At 41.1% G+C, this 23020-nt stretch overlaps 1 protein-coding gene across 10 annotated transcripts; it reads left to right on the plus strand.

The window, feature by feature from the left end:
- Nucleotides 1-23011, plus strand: depdc5 (DEP domain containing 5, GATOR1 subcomplex subunit). Of its 10 annotated transcripts, none has more exons than XM_047589748.1 (43): nucleotides 1-260; nucleotides 638-705; nucleotides 800-887; nucleotides 985-1031; nucleotides 1560-1645; nucleotides 1766-1849; nucleotides 1924-1973; nucleotides 2128-2197; nucleotides 2436-2514; nucleotides 2596-2657; nucleotides 2749-2818; nucleotides 2924-2996; nucleotides 3091-3194; nucleotides 3279-3353; nucleotides 3830-3964; nucleotides 4064-4125; nucleotides 4219-4292; nucleotides 5097-5166; nucleotides 5255-5291; nucleotides 5401-5521; nucleotides 5626-5849; nucleotides 5933-6133; nucleotides 6827-6962; nucleotides 7059-7150; nucleotides 7989-8048; nucleotides 9038-9221; nucleotides 10550-10710; nucleotides 11335-11455; nucleotides 11972-12139; nucleotides 12570-12792; nucleotides 12916-13052; nucleotides 13147-13246; nucleotides 13488-13550; nucleotides 14987-15096; nucleotides 15334-15414; nucleotides 16097-16229; nucleotides 16394-16493; nucleotides 16591-16845; nucleotides 18658-18827; nucleotides 19434-19605; nucleotides 19693-19753; nucleotides 21982-22064; nucleotides 22156-23011. In XM_047589748.1, exons 2-43 carry the CDS (start codon nucleotides 648-650, stop codon nucleotides 22452-22454), a joined length of 4779 nt encoding a protein of 1592 aa, XP_047445704.1. In that variant the 5' UTR covers nucleotides 1-260; nucleotides 638-647; the 3' UTR covers nucleotides 22455-23011. The 10 variants fall into 10 exon arrangements, with proteins under 10 accessions (XP_047445704.1, XP_047445710.1, XP_047445707.1 ...); XM_047589754.1 differs by having other exon boundaries at nucleotides 16591-16785; XM_047589751.1 differs by having other exon boundaries at nucleotides 16606-16845.
- The last annotated feature ends 9 nt before the right edge of the window (nucleotides 23012-23020 follow it).

Raw genomic sequence — 23020 nt, forward strand, 5'->3', positions numbered from 1 at the left:
TGGAGGAAGTGCAACTAAAGTGTGTAACTTAGCTAGGAAAAAGCTCCATACGTTAACCTCCAAAGAGTCGTCCTGAATTATTTTAGTTATATGGGTGCATTTTCATTGCAAGCAGTTCTTGTAGCGTTGCTGCTAGAGCCGGTTAACTTAGCCGACGCGTTAACTGTTTCAAATTAGCCACATGCTAAGCTAGCAAATGTCAACAATTCAGTGCAGCGTAAGCTGCTAGGAGTTTGGGTGTTTGTGGAGAAACGCTTAAGGTACATGTCTTCTAGACGAGTTTAATTGTTCAAAGTGTTACGTCTTGTTTAATACGTATAATAAACATCCATTGTAATATCTATAGATGCATTGTTTGACTCTTTACACTAAAATAATCGGCCACTCACATTTCCAGCTTTATCTGAGTTGAAACAACTTTGCCAAGAGTGTGTCTAGTTTTTCACTGTGTGCATAGAGCACTATACTAAAAAGATTTAAATGAACTGTTATGTTGCGGCAGTAAAGTGCTCTCTGCAGTAACTGGGTGTAGGAATGACTAAATGAAAAAAGAGAACAACTAGTTTTGCAGAAGTCATGTGCTAGTTTCATTGGAACATAGGCAGCTCCCTAGTAAATTAATGGTGTCATTCCCCAGGAAGCTCAGCATGAAGACCAACAAGTCATACAAGCTAGTGCTGCACAAGAAAGGGTTTGGTGGGAGCGGTAAGCAGCAATGCAGCAGTATGCGTTTCTGTTGTGATTTTTTACTTTTTATTTTTATGGGATTATTTTTCACATAAACTTTTCCTTCAAACAGATGACGAGTTGGTTGTCAACTCAAAAGTTTTCCCTCAAGTCAGCTTAGGGGATATAATTGAGATTGCACATCCAACAGATGAATACAGGTGAGCTTGTTTAACGTGAAGTTCACTGTGTTGGTTATTTATCATATTATTCCACTGCTGAGACTATAATGTGTCATTGTCTTTTTTAAATTCCCAGTCCTCTCCTACTACAAGTGAAGAGTCTGAAAGAGGATCTGCAGAAAGGTAAATAAATAGTGATATAAGATAGCACCATGTGTGCTATGATTTTACACGTTCATTTAATGTAGATTAGAATAGACTAAACATGAACAATCTGGACATCCCAACAACCTCACCGAAGTACACATCTGAAACAATTATCCCATCGGTTTGACTAGTAGTTTTGACATGTTTTTGATAAACAAGGCATTTTACTCGTATTGTACAAGTTAGGATCCGCTGCTTTTACTCTCCTCTCTTTCTTATTTTTTGTTTGGTGGACTAAATAAATGAAACCCAGTGCAACACATTCTGCCTTTGTAAGGTTTCTTATATCACAGATTGTATTTGTTCGCTTACTGCAGTGGATTGCATTAAATTCTAGGATGTTTCTGTTAGTTTGTGCACCTCCATTACTATAGAATGTAAATGGACATATATGCAGTCATTTTACAATTAATATTATGTATTGGGTTATTATTATATTCCTCATGCAGTGCAGATGTTTCTTGCCTCTTGCCCAGCCCTGATTGATATCTTGTTCTTATGCAGAGACAATCAGTGTGGACCAGACTGTAGCACAAGCCTTCAAGCTCCGTGCATACCAAGATGTTATTGTTAACATTGTTGACCCTAAGGTACGTTCACTGTGAGTACTCTGCAGCTCCCCCACTGGAACAGAATCTCTTATATGTATATATATATATATATATATATATATTTTTTTTTTATTTATTTATTTATTTTTTTTTGCATAGGATGTAACACTGGACCTGGTGGAGCTGACATTCAAGGACCAGTACATCGGCAGAGGAGATATGTGGAGACTAAAGAAGAGTCTGGTGGGCCACATTAATGTGTATGTTTGTATGTCTGTATGTGATATGACATTTAACATTGGTGCTTTATGTTCTAGGTGAGCACATGTGCTTATGTGACCCAGAAGGTGGAGTTTGCAGGAATACGGTGCGTTACATTTGTAAAGAAAACATATACTTATATTATACACAGACCACATACAGTGTGGTCGTCATCTTTGCATACAGTGGGGATGATTCCAGGACCGTGTAGATCATATTTCTCTCATTATATCCATGTTTATGTGGTTTTCATTCTATAGAGCTCAAGCTAGTGAACTCTGGGTAAAAGGAGAGAAAGTGACCTGTGGGTACATCAGTGAAGAGACCAGGGTAAGTGGTTAACTAAAGAGGGCTTTAGAGTCAAGATTTGTCAAATGTACGAAAGAAAGAAAACATCCCAGTCAGTTAACCAGATATCCAATGCACAGCAACTGATAGATGTTAAATCATCTTTGGGAATGGAAGGATAATAATTATATTATGTGTCCTTCCTATCGACTAATCACTATAGCATTTGTTTCTGTTAGTCATTTATGTGTCTGAAATGGCATGCTATCTTGTGACACAGGTGGTGTTCAGATCCACATCTGCAATGGTGTACATCTTCATCCAGATGAGCTGTGAGATGTGGGACTTTGACATCTATGGTTAGTTGTTTATAGGCTTGTTTATGACGTAAAACTTCTCCTTATGTTTCTAAATGTCTTATTTGAATGTTTTGCTCTTAGGTGATCTCTACTTTGAGAAGGCTGTAAATGGTTTCCTGTCTGACCTTTTTGCTAAGTGGAAGGTTTGTGTTTTTCTTTCATTTGCCTGCGTTTTGACTCTTAATCTCCTGCTTTTTATAAATGAAACATGAATCATTTCTAATATTGAAACAGGAAAAGAACTGCAGTCACGAGGTGACAGTTGTACTTTTTTCACGTACATTCTACAATGCTAAAAACATAGGTGGGTTTATTTTCTTAATCATCCCAATGTGTTGTGACAAATATCAACACTACAGTAATGCTTAATTAATAATGAATACATAATAATAGTTATAATTTCCCTCAGAGGAATTTCCAGAGATTCTGAGAGGATCCATCAGACAGGATCATGAGGGACGCTACTATGAAGATTTCTACAGGTAACAATGCTCATGCTAACTTGCTTGGAGCTCAGCAGAATGGTCATAGTGGATGACAGTGGAGAGTAATGGCTCCTAACTCTTCTGTGATCAGGGTGGTGGCTCAAAATGAGAGACGGGATGAGTGGACATCATTACTAGTCACCATCAAAAAGCTGTTCATCCAGTATCCTGTCCTGGTGCGCCTGAAAGAAGCAGGTAATGAATTAATTCCCCGATTTTCTGACATTGGATCAATGTAGTTATTTTTAACTAAAATGGGACAATTGTCTGCCATGACAGATGGCTTTCCTGTGGGGTATAACTCCACTGCAGCTCAAGGAAACTACCTAGAGGCCATTAACCTTTCCTTCAATGGTAAGTAAAGCAGAGTTCAGTTAGTTTTCATGAAAGTAATTCATCTTTTTTTGGAACGAAATGCTAATCAAATGTTTGAATGTGACTACACTAAAGCTAAAATGCTAAACAAAACAAAAATGCTAACAGATAAAACATGCAAGCAGCTAGTAAATTAAACTGTTTACCTGTTTTTCAGGGGAAAAAAAACAAAAGCAGAATAACAACTGATGGTGGCCAATATTATGCGTCAAATGTAGTGTGGTATTATTCCTCCATGGGCCAATAAATACATTCCTTTTTAGGGTAAAATGTCCACTTTGTTGTTCCTTGGACATTGTTTAGTTAATGAACTGCACTGGGTTAGTCATAAAAGGAGAGATTTTTGCTTTTGAAAAAGTCTGCTTTATATTAGCTTAAGCTACTTACAGTTACCGGTAACTGTAAGTAGCGGTATGTAAAAGAATAAAAACCAAAAGTCTCCATGTTTCCCACAGTGTTTGACAAGCACTATATCAACCGTAACTTTGACCGCACTGGTCAGATGTCAGTGGTCATTACACCTGGGGTGGGAGTGTTCGAAGTAGATCGGCTTCTTATGATTCTCACCAAGCAGCGTATGATTGACAATGGTGAGTGTGGAGATATAAACACAATATTCTTATTAACGGGGAATAGCTGGTCCGTTAAAGAAAGCTAATGATGTTAGTCATACGTATTCTACCCTTTAGGTATTGGAGTAGACTTGGTGTGTATGGGGGAGCAGCCACTGCACGCAGTACCCTTATTTAAGGTAACACATGTAACATATAGTATATCAGTCTCTGCATGTGCATCAACCCATGTGCCAATCTGTTACTGAGGGTCTCTGTCATTTCTTCTATAGCTGCATAACAGGACAACGCCCGGAGACTCTCGAGTGGGAGATGACTATAACCTGCCTCACTGGATCAACCATAGGCAAGAAAACATAACCAATAATAATATTTTTTTTATAATTGTGATTGGAGTTATTCAACCCCCTTTACTTAAAAGACTCTCAAATGCTGTGGAGACAATTTATAGGACAAGAACCACTTAGCTATTGTACTGTACCTGTGTACATACCTGCACCTTATATAAATGATAACTTCTTTGCACCTCTGATCAGATGCTAACTGTACTTCATTGGCTAAGTATTTGTACTCTGCACAAGACAATATAATCTAATTGAATGAACACAACAAAGACAGTTTATTAATGGATGGAGTATGTATGAATTATAGAGAACATTTTCTCCTGAAAGGTCTGAAATCAAAATTATAAACTGCAGAATCATGGTTAATAACATCAACAACAGCCACAACAATAATATACTTTTACCATTGTGACCAATAAGCATTTGCCACAATATTCAGACACTTGTATTTTAGATTTTTTTTCCATTTGTTTCTGGATCATCAATACTTTTCTTTAATTCTACTTTCTGCACAGCCATGCATAACATGACTGGATGACATTCTTCTTACTTCTAGACTCACATCATATCCATGGATCCAGACTGTTTCAGTTTAGTCTTTTCGCTCCATAAGTGAAACTTGCATCAACTTTACAATAGTTTTTGGTCCAAAATTCCGTGTGAATGGGCTTCCAGTTACGCCGCTTTTTTCAGGGTTCATCAGTACCAACAATTTGTTAGTGTTTTCCTACTACTACAGTCCTCCTTCTACTGACTACAGATGGAGAAACTGACTAACACAGTTATGTGTGTTTTTTTTCCCGCAGCTTCTACACCTCCAAAAGTCAGAACTCTTGTAGCTCCTTTACCCCTCGAATCAAACTGGCAGGCCGTAAGGTATATTCACACCTTTTTCGCAGCTCTTGACCAAAAAACTATTTATTTGTGGGTTTAATAAACTAATAAAAATGACAACTACTTGTAGCTTCATGCTGAAAAATTCAAGAGCAGCAAAGACCACAGTAAGTACTGACCTATTATCTCTATCTTTTTTTTTTTTTTAGTATATTATATACATTTTTTGTATATTCACATGTCTAAACAAGGTAGTGACTTCATGACCTCTTCCAGCTCTCTGTTCGCTGAAGGACTCAGACAACAGCCTGCCTATACAGGTGGACTATGATGCCTATGATGCTCAAGTCTTCCGACTTCCAGGTCCTTCAAGAATTCAGAGGAGCACCAACTTCAGGTGTTTAACTACTTGCACGGTCCTGTTTGATCAGAGAACAGAGATAGTTCTCACTTCTGATAGTGTGGACCTTGAGCAAACAGCAGTGCCTGTGTGTCTTTCAGGATGGGTCGAGACAAAGAGACGAGCGGGAGGAAAAGTTGGGGCTCAGTGGACGTCAGCACAGGCATAGGTGCTTCTCCTCCTATTCGATCTGGAGGTCCTGATGAACAGCGTAGCTTGGCCTCTGATGACAGCCTTGGCCCTGTATCCAACATGCTGCTAATACCCCGGGTGCCTCCTGCTCAGTATGAAGTCAGTAGTTCTTTGGGATACACCAGCACCAGAGGTCAGTGTTTCAGAGCTTAAGCCGCAGTGGGTGCAGGGAATGTGACATTTTTTTTTACTTAAATTCCGTCAATTGTTGTTCAGAGTTACTAGAGAAGATGATGGACTCTCAGCGGGACTCCAGCGCCCCAGGCAGGTTCACGGTGGGGAGTGCTGAGTCCACCCTGCATATACGTCCAGGAGGTTACACCCCTCAGAGAGCACTCATAAACCCCTTCACCCCATCCAGGATGCCTATGAAGCTCACCTCAAACCGCCGGCGGTGGATGCACACGTTCCCTGTTGGTGAGATGACACACAGTCTTAAAACACAGTTTACTTCTAGAAGTCTGGATGGAAAATCACCATGCAGGATCGCTTATCTAGATTATTAATCTTAATAAATGGTGGGAAAATGTTCCTCCTCCTTTTCTATGTTTTTCTGTCCCAATGTAACAAACCGTCTGCTGTGTTAGGTAGTTAGAGGACAGGGAATTTGAGAAGTTTATTATTCTGTTGTTAAGATAGTCATTGCTGCTGTGTGTAGTTCGATTTATCTTTGATGCTGTTTAGGATTAACCACTTTAGATCTACATACAGTGTGGCTTGAAACTCATGGTCTTCACAGTAATATTGGACAAAACCTTTTCTTTTCTTTTCTTTTCTTTTCTTTTCTTTTCTTTTCTTTTCTTTTCTTTTCTTTTCTTTTCTTTTCTTTTCCTTTCTTTTCTCTCTTTTCTGCAAAGAATATTCAGGTTAACTGGCCAAGTTTTTAATGTTCAAAGAATAAACTGAAATATTTTGATGACCCCCTTACCTTTTATTTAATACCACTATCAATCCAAAAATGGCACAAATTGGAGGACAAACAAGACATTTTCATGATTCTCAGAGAATGAATACTTCTAGCTAAGGCTACTCACTGAAATAAGAGTCAGAAACTGTAGCTACATTGCCGGTACTCATTCAGTCAGCAGAGTGTGTGTCCTTGTTCTTCAGGTCCTTCTGGAGAGGCAATCCAGATCCACCACCAGACCAGACAGAACATGGCTGAACTACAAGGCAGCCAGCAGAGAGATCCTGCCCACACATCTGCAGAGCTGCTGGAGCTGGCATATCACGAGGCCACTGGAAGGTTAGACAAAGACCAAACATTGCTTTATAAACACTGTCAGCCTGAAGGGCAGCCAGGTGATGAGATGAATGCTTGTCATTTACCTCTTTATTGAAGGCGAACAACCTCTAGGCAAGCAGGAGAGAATGGCCTTTACATTGGTGGAGGGATGGAAGAGTTCACTGGAAGTCCAGGGAGCAACAACAGTGGTGATATGCCTTCTCAAAAACAGATTTAGTATTTTAGCTTTGCTTTAAACATGTACTGTGTTTCTCTGTCTTACAGAGAATCAAAGCACAACACATTTGTGCTTTGACATTTTTCAAGTTCTATAATAAAATCTGTACAGTAGTTATGAAACGTGTACACGCCCTTGTTATGAGAAATTGATTCTGAACGTGGCCACATATCCAATCAGAAGATGATGTCCAACTTTTAAAGTTTGTACCTGATAGTGGAGGTACTAGATTTACTCCTTACAGCCAATAAACACCATGTGCAGAATCAAACCAACAATTAAATGCCTTATCCAGTGTTGTGTTTGTGTCAGACCTGGCTATAGCACATCATCCTGTGCCATATAGGTCCGTTGTTCTAGCGGAAAATGGGGATTAATCCATGAATGCAAACAGTGCAAATGCACTTTATATTTTCATTAACATTTGTTTAGTCACATTTTGAAAATTACAATTTTATGTCTTCAGTAATAACCACCGGACTTTCAACTCCGTGTCAGAACATAATGTGGTTTGGTTGTTGTGATTTGTTCGACTTTACAAAAAAATGTAGGACTGCACCGACCAATGACGATATCACCATTTTTTCAACATTTCTTTTTTCAATTTTTCAATTACAAGTTAAATTATGAATGTGGCACAATTACCTCAGCTTTCTGAGATTTGTATATATATTTGGATAGGCATTTCATTGTGTAGTCAAGGACATAACCTCTAGGCCAGTTCACAATGAAAATAATTATTACTTTGAAACCTATAAAATGTGTAACTGTGCTTCTCTGTCTTTTTTGTAATTGTGAACTCTTTACAGGAACTCACACCAACCGTAGCTCTTCATTTCAAGATGCTTCTCCTGGCGGTACCGATCCAAGTGAGTCCATCGTGCCCGAAATAAGAATGTATTTTTTGATGATTCACGCAAATTGTCATGTAGCCATACTTCAGGATCAAGGTCGTATTTGAATCAAGCCGAATCAACGAATGATTGAAATAAACCTTCAGAGGTGTTTTTAACCTTTGAGGGCTTATTCAGCTTTGGCAGGGAGGTTTCTCCACTGGGCGTCTGTATCCAAGGGTCTCAGGTATAAACAACGCGTACAGGTCATGTGGTTTGGGGTTACCCTCTTCTTTTCCCCCCTTATCTTCACTTTCTCTATCTGTCTTTTTTCTGTCTTTCTCTGGGCCTCTTCCTGTAATCATATTTTTTGTATTACTATATTACAAGGTCTAGATCTTCAAATGAATTCACTCTTGTGTAATTTTCCTGCACTGTGACTTGTTTTCATTCATTCAGGGCTGGTATTCCTTATCACATTCCTGCATGGCAGTGTGTATAGTATGGATCTCACTATTGTCTGTTCAGTAAATCTGGGCTTCTGTCAAACAAATCTCTCTTTCGCACAGTATTTTTAATTGAGATTTTGCTCACCAGTTTGCACATTTGCATGTGATTGTTCTGCTTAAGTCCACTCAGCCACTTTACAGTTCACAGCTTTGCACATTTCTCACTTTCTTGTGAATGATGCCAATCACAGAGTGACTGTCACAGGAGCACAATCTGCATGTGATCACTACTCCACATCTGCGTGCCCCACAGGAATCACTAGATGGGGTGTCGAGGCCAGCAAAAGTAACTTGTTTCTTCTTTTTTCTTCTCCCCCTCTCCGACTTCCTTTTTTGTTCATATCTTCATCCTCATTCTTTCTTTTCCACCTTCATCTCCTTCCCATTCCTGTTGTTTCTTTTCATCCCACTGTGCTTCTCCAACCCTGCCCTCCACACACATGTACCTTTCCACTCTGGGTACATGCATTTGTCTTTGCTGTGGGGATTTTTTTTTTTGTTTGTGTGTGTGTGAAGCCCTGCTGCTGTCTGCACCCCCGACAGTGCCCAGCTTTTGCTGCACAGTGGGGGTGGACTGGAAGTCTCTGACGACACCGGCCTGCCTCCCCCTCACCACCGACTACTTCCCTGACCGCCAGACTCTGCAGAACGACTACACCGAGGGCTGCTATGACCTGCTGCCTCACAGTGACCTTGAGAGGTAGACTGCATTAGGTCTGAGTGATCTGATCTCATTATGATTATGCTTAGCAAGCAAGCTTAACATTCAGCTCCACAACTTTTCTCACATCAAATGCTGTGATGAAATTGGCTCTTATGTGGACCAGACCCTGGAAAGGAATACAGAGAGTTCTTCTGCCTCAGATGTTCGCTTCATTAGATAATAACAGCCCAAGAATTCAGCAGTTCTTTGCACCTCAGTTTTAGTTCCAGTAGTTCAACATCAACTGTTGACATTATTCCAGAGGAAATCTGGAATTTGAGATTCATATTCCAGCCTCTGTCTTCTCATTAGACGGTGAACTGATGGTATACTTATGTGTGATTCCTATCGTGGGGAAGGAAGAGAAGGACCTGTTGCTGGTCACACTCTTGTAAATTGCAAACTTAAAGGTGACATCTCACTGATGCACAGCAGCACACCAGCCCATCTGGTGTGAGGCTAGTGAGCCTGTCATTCTTCAGCGTTATTATTATGAGAGCTGTTATTGAGCCAGAACAATGACTTTGAATTTTATATATTTTTGTATATACAGAAAATAAAAAATGGCCATGAAAAAAACTTAACTGAAAGAATAACATTGGCACTGGTTATACCAACATGTACTCGCATCTTGCATGTACTCTTTAAAGACTGTTGGAAAACCTCTCAGTCATAATATCATATAGATGGTTGAGAGAATTAAGAGTGTGCAATGCACTTATCAAAGCAAAAATCTACTCTGAGGAATCTGAAATTTATAACGCAGTTTGCTGACTCCCTGATGTTCATCAATGTAGGGCCACTCACTGAGCCCAGTTCTTAACGTTATGGAGTCAGTCTGGGTTTACATCAACTTTCAGCACAAACAAGTTTCCAAGATGCTGAAACAACCTAGTACCTTGAAAAACTGCCTTCTTTTTTAAGTTAAAGAGGTCTCTCATTACTGAAACTACACATGGCATTTTGCATGCCAGATATTTCTTGCACCATAAATGTTTTTTGTTTTCTCACGTGTTCTGGTTACTGTTAAATTGAAGGTGAAGAAGTGCAACCAGTCTGCACTTATAGCTTATAGCTTACACTAAAAGTGTTTCACAGTGTTTGTCATTCACACACAACGGGTGGTGTGGCTGCCATTCAAAGTACTCGCCTGCCATCAGAAGCTCTTCCAAGTTCAGTGTCTTGGCCATGGACATTTTTGCCATATGGAGCTTTTTAGATTGTCTAGACTTGCAAACAATTGCTCTATGTAAAAACAAGGAGACTACATAGAACAGACGACTTTCAATATGAATTGCCTTTTAATGTCTCTGTCTCATCCACAGACGAGAAGATGAAGCTCCAGTGATGAGTGCATCTCAAGTGTTTGAGGAGTTTATCTGTCAGAGGTTGATGCAGGGCTACCAGATCATCGTCCAGCCCAATAACAGGAAACCACAGCCCGCTGTGGCCACACCCCTTGGTAGTAGTCCTCTTTACTCCAGAGGTAAATAAACAAACAAAAGCGTATATAACAGAAAAACGTTAAAATCATACTTGCTTCATTTATTTGAATATAATTGATCAATTAAAAATTCAAAGTCGCAGTATACATATATTTATTTGTGTTAAATAATCTTCTGGTTTAATCTTCTTTATTCAGTTTTGACACTATGAACATCTGTTTATATCAGAATGAACAGTGTCAAATGAAGACATAGCTTTGACTGCAGCATCTGTTTTGCGCACTGAATGGCACAACTTTTTCATAGTTTATCTCGTAGTTAAATCACCATATTCAGACCTGTTGTTGGCCTCCCAGTAGCTAGTACAGTAGCTAGGACTAATTTCAAGTAGCTGCTTTGGCCACAGCTGGAGAAAGGGAAAGATGTGCCACCATTTGTTGACAAATGGTCTGAAAGTCTAATTAGTTCAAAATAAGAGCTTCTTCATCCACATCCACAACTATCAAAAGTGATTACTAGGCTGCCTGTCATTGTTTTGATAGGCGTGACTCCATGACATGTCACAGCTACAGTGTGTGTCTCGCCCAGGTGACATTGTGGTAGGTTTGAAACATAAACAGATCTATTGTTACTGTATGTTCCCTATTTCTTCTCTGTGACATCAGGTCTTGTGTCTCTTCGTCGAGCAGAGGAAGAGGAGACAGTTTACTGGCTCAGCATGGGCCGGACCTTCCATAAAGTGTGCCTCAAAGACAAGATAATCACTGTCACACGCTACCTGCCAAAGTGAGTGCACCTGACAACATCAAACACAATTACACAACTTAAGGACTGCATTCATGCAACATTACATGTCCTAAATGGATAAGATGTGTTTTGGTCTCCAAGCACAGTGAAACCCGACCTTGTACTGCAGCTGATCCTTTAAAGTCAAAAAGAGAAACAGGGAAATTAGACGTTGCGTTAACGTCCATACTGGGGAATCCAATCGCAGGTGACAAGCTTAAAGTGCAAATGTGAACAGTGAGTATCACATCTGACTCATCTGATCTCTGACCACATTTCGAGGTGGTCTGGGATGCATCTGACAAGGGGCGCTCTTGAGTTTTGCCTCATTCATTCAGAAAAAAGAAACACCAAACTTCTATTATAAATGATCAATGAAAAAGGAAAAAGCACCCAAGTGCTGTCTGTTCATTAGATCCTGACAACTGTGATGAACATGACTGGTGGTGTCGATGAAGGGATTCATTCATCAACTGCCACTATTTAAAAACGAAACTGGACTTGTTTGAATTTCAGATACCCATATGAGTCGGCTCAGATCCAGTACAGCTACAGCCTATGTCCTCCACACTCAGATGCTCAGTTTGTTTCATGCTGGGTGGAGTTTGGACACGAGAGACTGGAGGAATACAAGTGGAACTACTTGGACCAGTACATCTGCTCTGCTGGCTCTGAGGATTTCAGGTACAAATCAGTTCAGTTCAATTCAGTTTCATTTATATAGCTTCATTAACAATACAAATTGTCTCAAGACACTTGACAAAGCCTCGCCTGAAACCTCCAGAGCAAGCACGAAGGCAACACTATCACCAGGGAGGTGAAGAGAGGAACACACAGCTATTAGCATACTGTATGGTAGAGTACATAAATGCATGAGGTACTCACACGATCTTGTTTACAGGGAGTTGAGTTTACAGGGGCTCTGTAGTATATTTACACACTGTAAAGCCCTTCAGCAGTATGTTTTGTAGTATACTGATATATATACTTAACTCATTTAAAATAGTCTTTACTATATATTATATATTGATATCCGTTACGTTATAATTTCGGTCTTTAGCCTAACTTTTCAAAGGATCCTAGGAAAGAGAAAAGCATTTCCTCCTTTCTTCAGCTTGATAGACTCTCTGAAGTTCTGGAGGACCCGTTTCCTCCTGCTGCCGGCCGGAGGAGCTCGGCGGGTGGCAGATGGAGAGGGTCACTGGGATGTGTACGGTGACGGAGCGGGTGCTGGGATGGCTTCCAGTGGGGACTGGGTCTTGCTGGACGGCTTCATTCGCTTCCTGGAGGGCCTCAATCGCATTCGCAGACGCCATCGCTCTGACAGGATCATCAGGGTGAGATGATGACATCCTGCAATGTATTTTTCTTTCTTCTTTACAGTTTACACCCCAGTCAGGAGTGCAGTTTCCTGTCCAGTGTTACTTAATTTGTTATCTGTTTTTTTGTTCCTCGTGCAGCAGAAGGGCACACCAATGAAAGGACTGCAGGTTACCAGTCCTATCCCTCCGTACCCTACCGAGCCCGTGGTGCCACCACAAGGAAAGAAAGGAACGTCTGCTTTATCAGCCCTGCTGGAGATGGAGCAGAACCACAAGTGAGTGTCCTCTCAGGACTGCAAGTCACACCCGATGTTTTCACCAGAGCTGTGAACCTCTCGTCTCCACTGCATTCTTTCTGCTTTCTGTCAGGACGCTGGAGGACCAGCAGCAGCAGGCAAAGCCCTCTGCAGCTGTCACTGACCCCTCAAGTATTTCCACAACTTCGACATATGTGGACAGTCCTCGCAAGGTGAACACTTGTATGTGTGGATCTAAATAAGTTGTTTTGCTTCAGGCATTTCGTTTTTGCAGAAAATTTTACTTTCCGGCAAATCCTTTTGTCAAATATTTCTTCTTTGGTGGCGCTTTGGTGGATAGCTTTTGCTCTTGTTTCTCTTCCTCCATCTGCATTTCCCCATGCGTCTCTTCTGTTCCTGCTGCTGGGCTTTGGGTGTTTGATCCTGGGTTATGTTCTTTATGTATGCTGACAGGACGCTGCCTTTATTTTGGATTTTATTCGTAGCCCTCGTTCCTCCTACATCTATCACTCTCAGGTCAGTAAAAGTGTGGGCATTGCTGATGCTTTGTGTTCTAGTGTGTGTGTTTCTGTTAGCTGTTCTAACTCATTCTGCATCACTGCATTAGTATGCTGTGCAGCAGAACCAGTCTGGATTTGTCTTGCATCTTGTATTGTGTAGTGCCTGCTGGTTGGTAGAGACACTCACACACCGGGATCTCATTTATCTTTTGATCCTCTGTGATGCGTTAGTCTGTTCTCTGTATTTCTCTGTGCAACACTCCATAACTGAAACATATACATTTAAAACATATTCAGATTTTATCACTGGAGTTAACAGAATCTACCAATGAAAAGCAAACCAAACTTGGTCTGTATTTGCAGTAAAGATTTTAGTAAACTTTTAAATCTGTGTATTCATTAACTATCATTCATTAAAAATATGACTTTTCAACTTCAGTGTTTGGCCAGTAAAAGGGCTCATTGAGACAAAAAGTGTGCCTTAGAAAGCTGTTTTCTTTTTTGGGAGATTTGGTATTCCAAACACTATCATTTTAGAAGAGAATTACAACTATGAAGCTCATTGTCTCATGACAGGCAAGACCGGTACATTCATTCATATATCTTTTGGTTCTGACATAACACTGAGGACATTCAAATATAAAGAGTGATCCTGGTGTAGCTAACGTGTACTATTACAACTGGAACCACTCTGTAAATATTTGAGGCCCAGTCCTGTTTCTGTGCATGATATCAGGGCCGGGTGGTTAAAGGTGTATTCACCACTTAACAAAACACGTGTTTTGTCACTTCCTCCCAGTGCTATCTGTACATTTAGATGACAGTAGGCTTGTTCTTGTTCTCAGGCATTTCCATGTTAATCAACTTTAGATTTATCTGACAGTCATTAGTTGAATTGTGAATTCAAGGTTTGAACAGTCATATATTCTTTCAATTACTCAGATTTGGCCTTTGTTCTTTCAGGCTGACCTTGACCAGAGTAACTTGTTGCCAAACTGTAAGACTATTTCCTAATATGAATGATAAGAGATATTGTGTTGGCAGCAGGGTAACAGGCGTTCCAGGACTCACTCTGGCCTAAGAGGACAATTGTGTATGTAGTTTGCAAGCTGTCCATCCATCTGTCCCTCCCATAAAATCTTATTCAGGAGGTTTAATACCTACAAACAAAATGGTGCTAACTTTATACATTACCCACAATGCCACAAGGAGCATGCAACTGTCACCATGGACCCTCACACTCAACATACAGTATATCTATGGTATATGATGGTGATTAAAACATAAAAATGTCCATGCACCTCCACTGTGGCAGCGGTAATCCCAAAGTCTGACCTGCATGTCTGGATGTCAGTAGATGAGTAACAAAATAGTAAATAGTTTGTTATCTGGGGAAACTTTTAATACCTATAGGCTGACAGCACATTGAGTGAAATATTTCTGACTTTGTAGTTGGCTGCTGAAACCACTGAGGCTGCAGATAAAGGAGTCCAGTCTGGAGTGGTGGCTGGATCAGTGCCACAGCCTGCAGGAGAAACTGCAGCCATCAGCACAGATCCCAGGTGACCTTCGGCTCTATGTTGGCTCTATATGTTCTGTCGATGTGGCAGCTGGAACAAGAAGACAAAGAAATGCTTAAATTCTTATAAACACCAGTGCTTTAAACACGTCTGTTATTTAATTAATATTAACTAGTAAATGCACAAGGTTTCTTCTGAACTGTTCTCGGAGTTTATTGTAAAATTGTAAAATTAACATAAGTAGTGGGAGCTTAATTTGATCCATCTTTGATCATGCAGTGGGCAGTCTGCAGTGGGGGCCCTCTCTCTGTCCTCTTCCTCAACACTGTTGGAGATCTTGGAAGCCATCAAACATCCCACGTAAGATTTGTTTTATGGTTCTTGAAAGTTTTTTCAGGGTTACAGTGGATCAGGAAGAGTTTACACATCTTCTCAGAAGGAAAGAAGTTCTGTCAGAACTGTGGTTAGTGTCACCAGTATGGAAGATTTTTCTCAATCTTAAATTTATAAATACATTTTTTTTTCTGGTAAGGAAAAGATACTATGTGATGTGAAGTCAAAAATCAGATTCCTTCTCAGGTTCATACCTTAAAAGTAAAATGTGAATGTCCAGAAATGAAACATGCCATTTTCCATGTGATCGACATCTTCCATGAATATCCGTTACCCATCTTGAATCAGCAGAACGTTACATTTCTCTTCCATGTCAAAGTTATCTCATGGTGATAGTACATAAGTGGGTGTAAGTCAAACAGGAAAGGTTAGCACCTCTCAGCACTTTTAATCATACCAACTTACCAAATTGTGAACGAGTACAGTATAACTGTAAAAACACAAAATGTGTCATATTATTCATTTTTTTCACTCCTTAAGTTAGAGGACATGTTACTCAGTGGATGGTTATCCTCAGAGCTGACTATAAAAAGCCCTAAGAATTAAACCATCAACATAAGCTCAGTTACAATGAAGAATAGGTATTTTGTCTTTCTGTATGTTACTATCCTTTTATCTGATGTCCATTTCTGCTCCTATGGTAATACAGGACGGGTGTACAGCTGCTCCCAGAACAGAAGGGCCTACCACTCAACTGCTTCATCAGTGCTGAGGTTGTCCATTGGCTGGTCAACAATGTAGAGGGCGTGGCCACACAGGGAATGGCCGTTGATGTCATGCAAGTAAGAATTATTTGTCATGTACCAACTTCCCATTAACTTTCCATTAACGTGGTGAGGTCAAAAATAAGTTGGAAACTTGTTCCAGCTTATTTCAGTTGACTTGTGACAAAAACAAATTTAGAATTTGAGTTTGGATTTGACGTACGTGTGTTTGTTTTGTGTAGAAAATGCTGGATGAAGGTTTGGTGACCCATGCTTCAGGAGACGCCATGCGCACCTTTGTCTATGGCTTCTACTTCTATAGAATAGTAGGAGATAAGGATGGTAAATGAACTTAACTCAACAGAGACATTGCTTCTCTCTACATACAGTTTTGCACATGCTCATACAGTGTATGGATGCAATGATTATTCTCATGTAGAGGTTTCCTCTGCAGCGCTGACCTCCCAGCTCTCCACTCCCGCGGCTGGAGGCTGGTCAGCCGCAGCCCTGGAGGACTTCGCCCTGTTCCAGAGGAAGTGGTTTGAAGTGGCCTTTGTGCTGGAGGAGCGGCGACCCTGTGACCTGCCGGCGTTCCTCCTGCCCTGGCTGCCCAGCCGGCCAGCCTCCTATGCAAGTAGGCACAGCTCCTTCAGCCGCAGCTTTGGAGGACGCAGCCAGGCCGCCGCACTGCTAGGTATACCCAGCCTGATCCTCCCAGCCCACACCACACCGCAGAGGAGTCCTCCTCCTCCCTCAACCAGTCTGATGCAGATCATGCCTCTGTCAGGGGGACTGTCTGGGTCATGTATTGAAGTGTCACAGAGGACAGTCTTGAAGCGTTTTAGTGAGCCTCATGCTTTTATCCATCGTTCATCTTCCTTGGGCTCATTGTTTTCAGTTTAGTCTACATACATTCACCAAAGGATACTATCAGGTCAGTTCACTGTATCAAAAATATTGATTAGTGACTGTGAAAAATGTTGCGGTAACCATTATTAATCATTAACTGTAGAACATGAGTGAAGAGCAAATGTTTCAGCTGTAGTAGTTATCCATGTTGAAGTTTGCATACTTTTCATTATGTACAAAAGGAAAAGACAAAATCCAAGTATTTTTTCCCATTTTAAACATCACTATAAACTGACAACAATGAGCCCAACGTGCAGACCTCCTCCACAGATATAACATACAACTCACCATCCCATCTCTGATTATTACAAGTTCATCATCTTCTCATGACACTCTCTTTGTCACAGCCCATCCCTGTCTCTGTGACACAGAGACACAAGGCCCAGCACTCCTCACAGTGGCCTGTAGATCTGCATCAAACAGCTGGTGGTGTGTTCTCCATTGCATGCAGAGCATCTGTAGTTGAAGTCATCAGTCTAGTGGGACCACATGTCCTCATGATTTACGTGATCAAATCTTCACCTCCTCCACCGTCCAAGTGCATGCTCTGTGGTTAGTGTGTAGCTGATATACTAGCAGCTACAGTAGTAGTGGTAGTAGTAGTAGTAGCAGTATAGTGTGGTGATTCAGTGCATGCTGTGGTGTTAGTGGCTGTGGTTCAGTGGTGCTGTGGTGTGCAATGTCCTCACCTGTCGCTCTCCTGCTGGCTGGCCCGGCACAGCACATTGTGAAAGGGTTTGCTTCAGCTTCATTCTTGCTTCATGCAGCCATTGCATTCACCTTGTGCATTCACTGTGACCTCAGCATATTCAAACTGCCTTGCAACATCGATGCTTCTTAAATGCCTCTCTGGAGTAACTGATCATTAAGCTATTCTGTTCTGACTGCAGCTTTTCTCGGGTTTAAAACTGTGATAGATTCAGCTCAGTGATGAAGGACCTAATCACAAAACTTAACAGTGTATTTAATGATGAACATAGTAGACAAATAAAAATTCACACAACTGGAAATTCTGGTCATTATACATTTTCTGTGTATTGTCCAGAAACAATAACACAGCATGTTTTAGTCTTTTAATCATGATTCAAGTTGTGACCAAGGTAAGAATATATATATATATGTATATGTATGTATATGTATGTATATGTATATATATGTATATATATATATGTATGTATATGTATATATATATGTATGTATATGTATATATATATGTATATATATGTATATGTATATATATGTATATGTATATATATATATCTATGTATATATATATATATCTATGTATATATATATATATATATCTATGTATATATATATATATCTATGTATATATATATATATATATATATGTAGACACACACACACACTATCACATAGTGTCCCACAGTGTAATATAAGTATTATGCGACTACATTTAGGGCCTGTCACTCAGTTGTGTGGAGATGTAGCTTTCTTCCAGCTCTCACTATCCCTGCCCTTGCTTCTCTGACTGCCTGCCCATCATGCCACCCATTTGTCCGTCTTTTGCTCCCTTGTTTCCTGTCTCCCTGCCTGTCCACCTGCCATGCCTACCTCCCCCTCGTCTGTCCTCCAGCTGCTACAGTTCCAGAGCAGAAGACCGTCACACTGGACGTGGACGTCAACAACCGCAGTGACCGAACCGAATGGTGCAGCTGTTATTACCACGGCAACTTCTCCCTCAACGCTGCCTTTGAGATCAAGCTGCACTGGATGGCTGTCACTGCTGCTGTGCTCTTTGAGATGGTAACCACTGGGTTTTTTTATTTACGGTTTTAACAATGGTAACATCAAAATAGATTGCAGCCCCTACAGACCCATTTAAACTTCTATTCCCATCAACATTAATTTTGCAACACATGTCAGACCTCAGATTTTCCCACCGCTCCCATTGCAGCTGTCTGTATGAATCATGTAAATCGTTTCGTTTTAGCTTCTAGCTAATTAGTAGACGGTCAGAACGATGGACACCACAACCACCACACAGCAATGCTCCTGGTCTACTCACCTGAGGAACGGGGGCCTGCTATATTCAGGTCTGAAGGAGATCCCCATGGACAAAGACATGGAGGGAAGATCTCAAGATAGAGTGATAGTGTAGAATAAGATTGAGATTGAGAGTGGTGGTGAAGCCTTGTCTTCCCATCAACCTGAGGGTGTAGGCAGGGCAGCTGGGTGGGTTAGGGTTAGAAATCTAGAAGACATTCTGTGTAGGCTTGTGATTGATCCTTCTTGTTCATATCCTTCTCTGATATATACATCTTGCCTATTATTTATCCTGAACCAACGTTAAAAGGTAAATAACGGAGAGGTCGGCATTCACATGGATTTGAAGTGGTTGTTATTTGTCAGGTTCAAGGGTGGCACAGGAAAGCAGCCTCCTGTGGCTTCCTGTTGGTTCCCGTGCTGGAGGTTCCCTTCGCTCTGACGTCATACCTGTATGGAGACCCACTGAGGGCCCATCTCTTCATCCCTCTGAACATCCAGTGCCTGGTGAAGAACAGCAATGACAACCTGTTTGAAGGTAAAGACGTCCTCTGACAGAATGCTGCCTTCAGGTGCGCTTGTACAGCTCAGACATTACATCTGACTCCTCCATGTTGTCACACAGGTTTTGAGCCAGAGACGTACTGGGACCGGATGCAGCTCTTTCAGGAGGCCATACTCTACAGGTATTGTGACATTTTTACTACTTACATATTTCGGAAAGAACATATAGATATATACAGTGGGGGAAATAAGTATTTGATCCCCTGCTGAATTTGTAAGTTTGCCCACTTCCATAGAAATGATCAGACTCTGGTTTTTATGGTTGTTTACTGGTTATGGGTATAGACAGAATATCAGTCGAAAATGCATAAAAAACACACAATCTAAAAGTTATAAATTGTTATGTATTTTATTAAGGGAAATAAGTATTTGATCCCCAAGCACAACACAAGTCAGTACTTTGTAGAGAAACCTTTGTTGGCAAGCACAGCGATGAGACGTTTCTTGTAGTTGGTCACCAGGTTTGCACACAGCGCAGGAGGGATTTTGGCCCATTCATCTTTACAGACAGTCTCTAAATCCTTCAAGTTTCTTGGCTGCCTCTTGGAAACTCGGAGCTTCAGCTCCCTCCACAGGTTTTCGATCGGGTTAAGGTCTGGAGACTGACTAGGCCACTCCATGACCTTAATATGCTTCTTCTTGAGCCACTCCTTTGTTGTCCTGGCAGTATGTTTTGGGTCATTGTCATGTTGGAAAACCCACCCACGAGGCATCTTCAGTGTTCTTGCTGAGGTTTTTGTCCAAGATGTTACAGTACATGGCTGCATTCATTGGCCCCATAATGCGGTGAAGTTGCCCTGTACCCTTTGCTGAAAAACAGCCCCTAAAACATGATGTTTCCACCTCCATGCTTAACCGTGGGTATGGTGTTCTTTGGGTCATACTCACGTTTTTTCATCCTCCAAACACGGCGGGTCGAGTTAATGCCAAATAGCTCAACTTTGGTTTCGTCAGACCACAGCACTTTCTCCAAGCCTTCTCTGAGTCATTTAGATGTTCACTGGCAAACTTAAGGCGGGCCTGTACATGTGCCTTCTTGAGCAGGGGGACCTTGCGGGCACTGCAAGAGTTCAATCCATAACGGCGCAGTGTGTTGCCAACTGTTTTCTTGGTGACGGAGGTCCCAACTGCTTCCAGATCATTAACAAGCTCCTGCCGTGTTGTTTTAGGCTGCTCCCTCACCTTTCTCATCATCATCCTCACTCCATGAGGCGAGATTTTGCGGGGAGCTCCAGACCGAGGACAGTTGATGGTCCTTTTATGGGTCTTCCACTTGCGAATAATGGCACCAATAGTTGTCACCTTCTCACCAAGCCTTTTGCTGATGGTTTTGTAACCTATACCAGCCTTGTGCAGGTCTACAATCTTGTCCCTGACATCTTTTGACAGCTCTTTGGTCTTGCCCATGGTGCTGTAGAAGTTGGAATGTAAGAAACTGATTCTTAGAGCAGGTGTGCTTTATATACATGACGAGTTAAGATCAGGAGTATTGGTAATTAGTTGACTGAGCACAGCTGTGTGCCACATGCGCACCAGCCAATCTGTAGGAGCCTGAATTCTAAGTGAATTGTTGGGGATCAAATACTTATTTCCCTTAATAAAATACATAACAATTTATAACTTTTAGATTGTGTGTTTTTTATGCATTTTCGACTGATATTCTGTCTATACCCATAACCAGTAAACAACCATAAAAACCAGAGTCTGATCATTTCTATGGAAGTGGGCAAACTTACAAATTCAGCAGGGGATCAAATACTTATTTCCCCCACTGTAGATGGGTTTGAAGACATTTCTAAGTGGAGGAAACTATAGCAAGGTTCAACATTTTCCACCCAGTTTAAAAAGTGCTGTTAGCGCTTGATTGATTGCTTGCATGCACTTCCATGTGGTTAACTATTGACTGTGTTGTCTAGGTAACCCCTGCTGTTGAGTAATCCTGGTTGAAAGATGCTTGTGATCCGGTTCTCCTGAAGAACTGATGCAGCAAACAAATGACACCTTCCATTTTTTAATTTAGTTTTTATATAATGAATAAATGAGTAACTGCAACTAGAAGCAGACACTGCCAGCAGATGGAGCTGTGCCCAAAACTTATTATAAATCATTGTGTAATTGTTTTAATTAAATCGCTATTTTTCTGCTTGTGTTTAGCTCAGCAGCGCCCCTAGTGCTTGTAAAAAAAGTATTAAAAATGTATTAAAATTTTCAGGAGCTATTGTAACTTTTTTTGGGGGACGATTACTTAAATGATTATCTGTTAAATGATTATCTTATAACTTTGCAACACTCTCTGTAAAGTGTGTAAGAGAATATGCTGATGTTTTGTCTCTGTTGTTCTTTCCACCAGATTTGGCTTTGTCCACGACAAGTTTTCTGCTTCTACTTTTAATTTTCCCTCCGAGAATAAGCCTCAGTACATCCACGTCACAGGTTTGTCTCATCTCATCACAGCATATAAGCGCAGACGTCCTCTCGGTTTCCTGAAAGCTGTCGAGCTTGACTGCGTTTTGTTTTCTGCCAGGCACCGTGTTCCTGCAGCTGCCCTACTCTAAGAGGAAGTATTCTAGCGGACAGCAGCGCCGCCGCAGGAACTCCACCACTTCTAACAGCCAGGGCCCGTTTGGAGGCGAGGAGAGGGTGGGCTACTACTGGGCCTACAACACCATGCTGACCAAATCCTGGAGGACCGGAGTGCTGGGTGACGAGAAGCTGGCCGACCGTCTGCTCAGAGACTTCACGGACTTCTGCACCAACAAAGACAACAGACTGCTGAACTTCTGGGACAGCTGCCAGGACAAAATGAACGCCAGTGCCCCCTGACAGGAGGACTGAATGTATCTGCTACGTATTTATCCTACAGCACGTTGAACAGTGTTGATGCTCCTCTCAGACACTGAACTTCACACTGGACTGTGGACTGGAAGGCTACACACACACACATCACTGCTGCTGCTGTTCAGTGTCCAGCTGATGAAAACAACAGCACAAGCTGAATATCAGACAGTAATAAAAAAAAATGTTAAAAAGAAGTATTAAGTTTCATGATTTTTTTTTTTTAATAAATGAAAGTACTTTTACTAATTGAAATTTTATTTCAGCTTTTAAATGAACCTTCCGCTTGTTTATTTTCCTCACATTTGCCCAGTCTCCAAATACTTGCTGACCTTTTGTAGCCTGCTACTTTATTTTCTTTTGAAGTTCTGACAACCACCACTAATGTCACAATAACAGGACAGCCTTCAGCTCCAAGTGAAGTCCAGCTTCCAGCAACTCAACTAGCTCACGGTGTGATGTAGCAGCAGCTGCATCTTGCTGTGGGGAAATCCACTGAATGCAACAATACAGATGATTCAGTTAATAAATGATGATTTATTGTGGCTCTATAG

Source organism: Mugil cephalus, chromosome 7, assembly GCF_022458985.1.
Source record: "Mugil cephalus isolate CIBA_MC_2020 chromosome 7, CIBA_Mcephalus_1.1, whole genome shotgun sequence".
In the NCBI taxonomy this organism is placed as follows: Eukaryota; Metazoa; Chordata; class Actinopteri; order Mugiliformes; family Mugilidae; genus Mugil; species Mugil cephalus.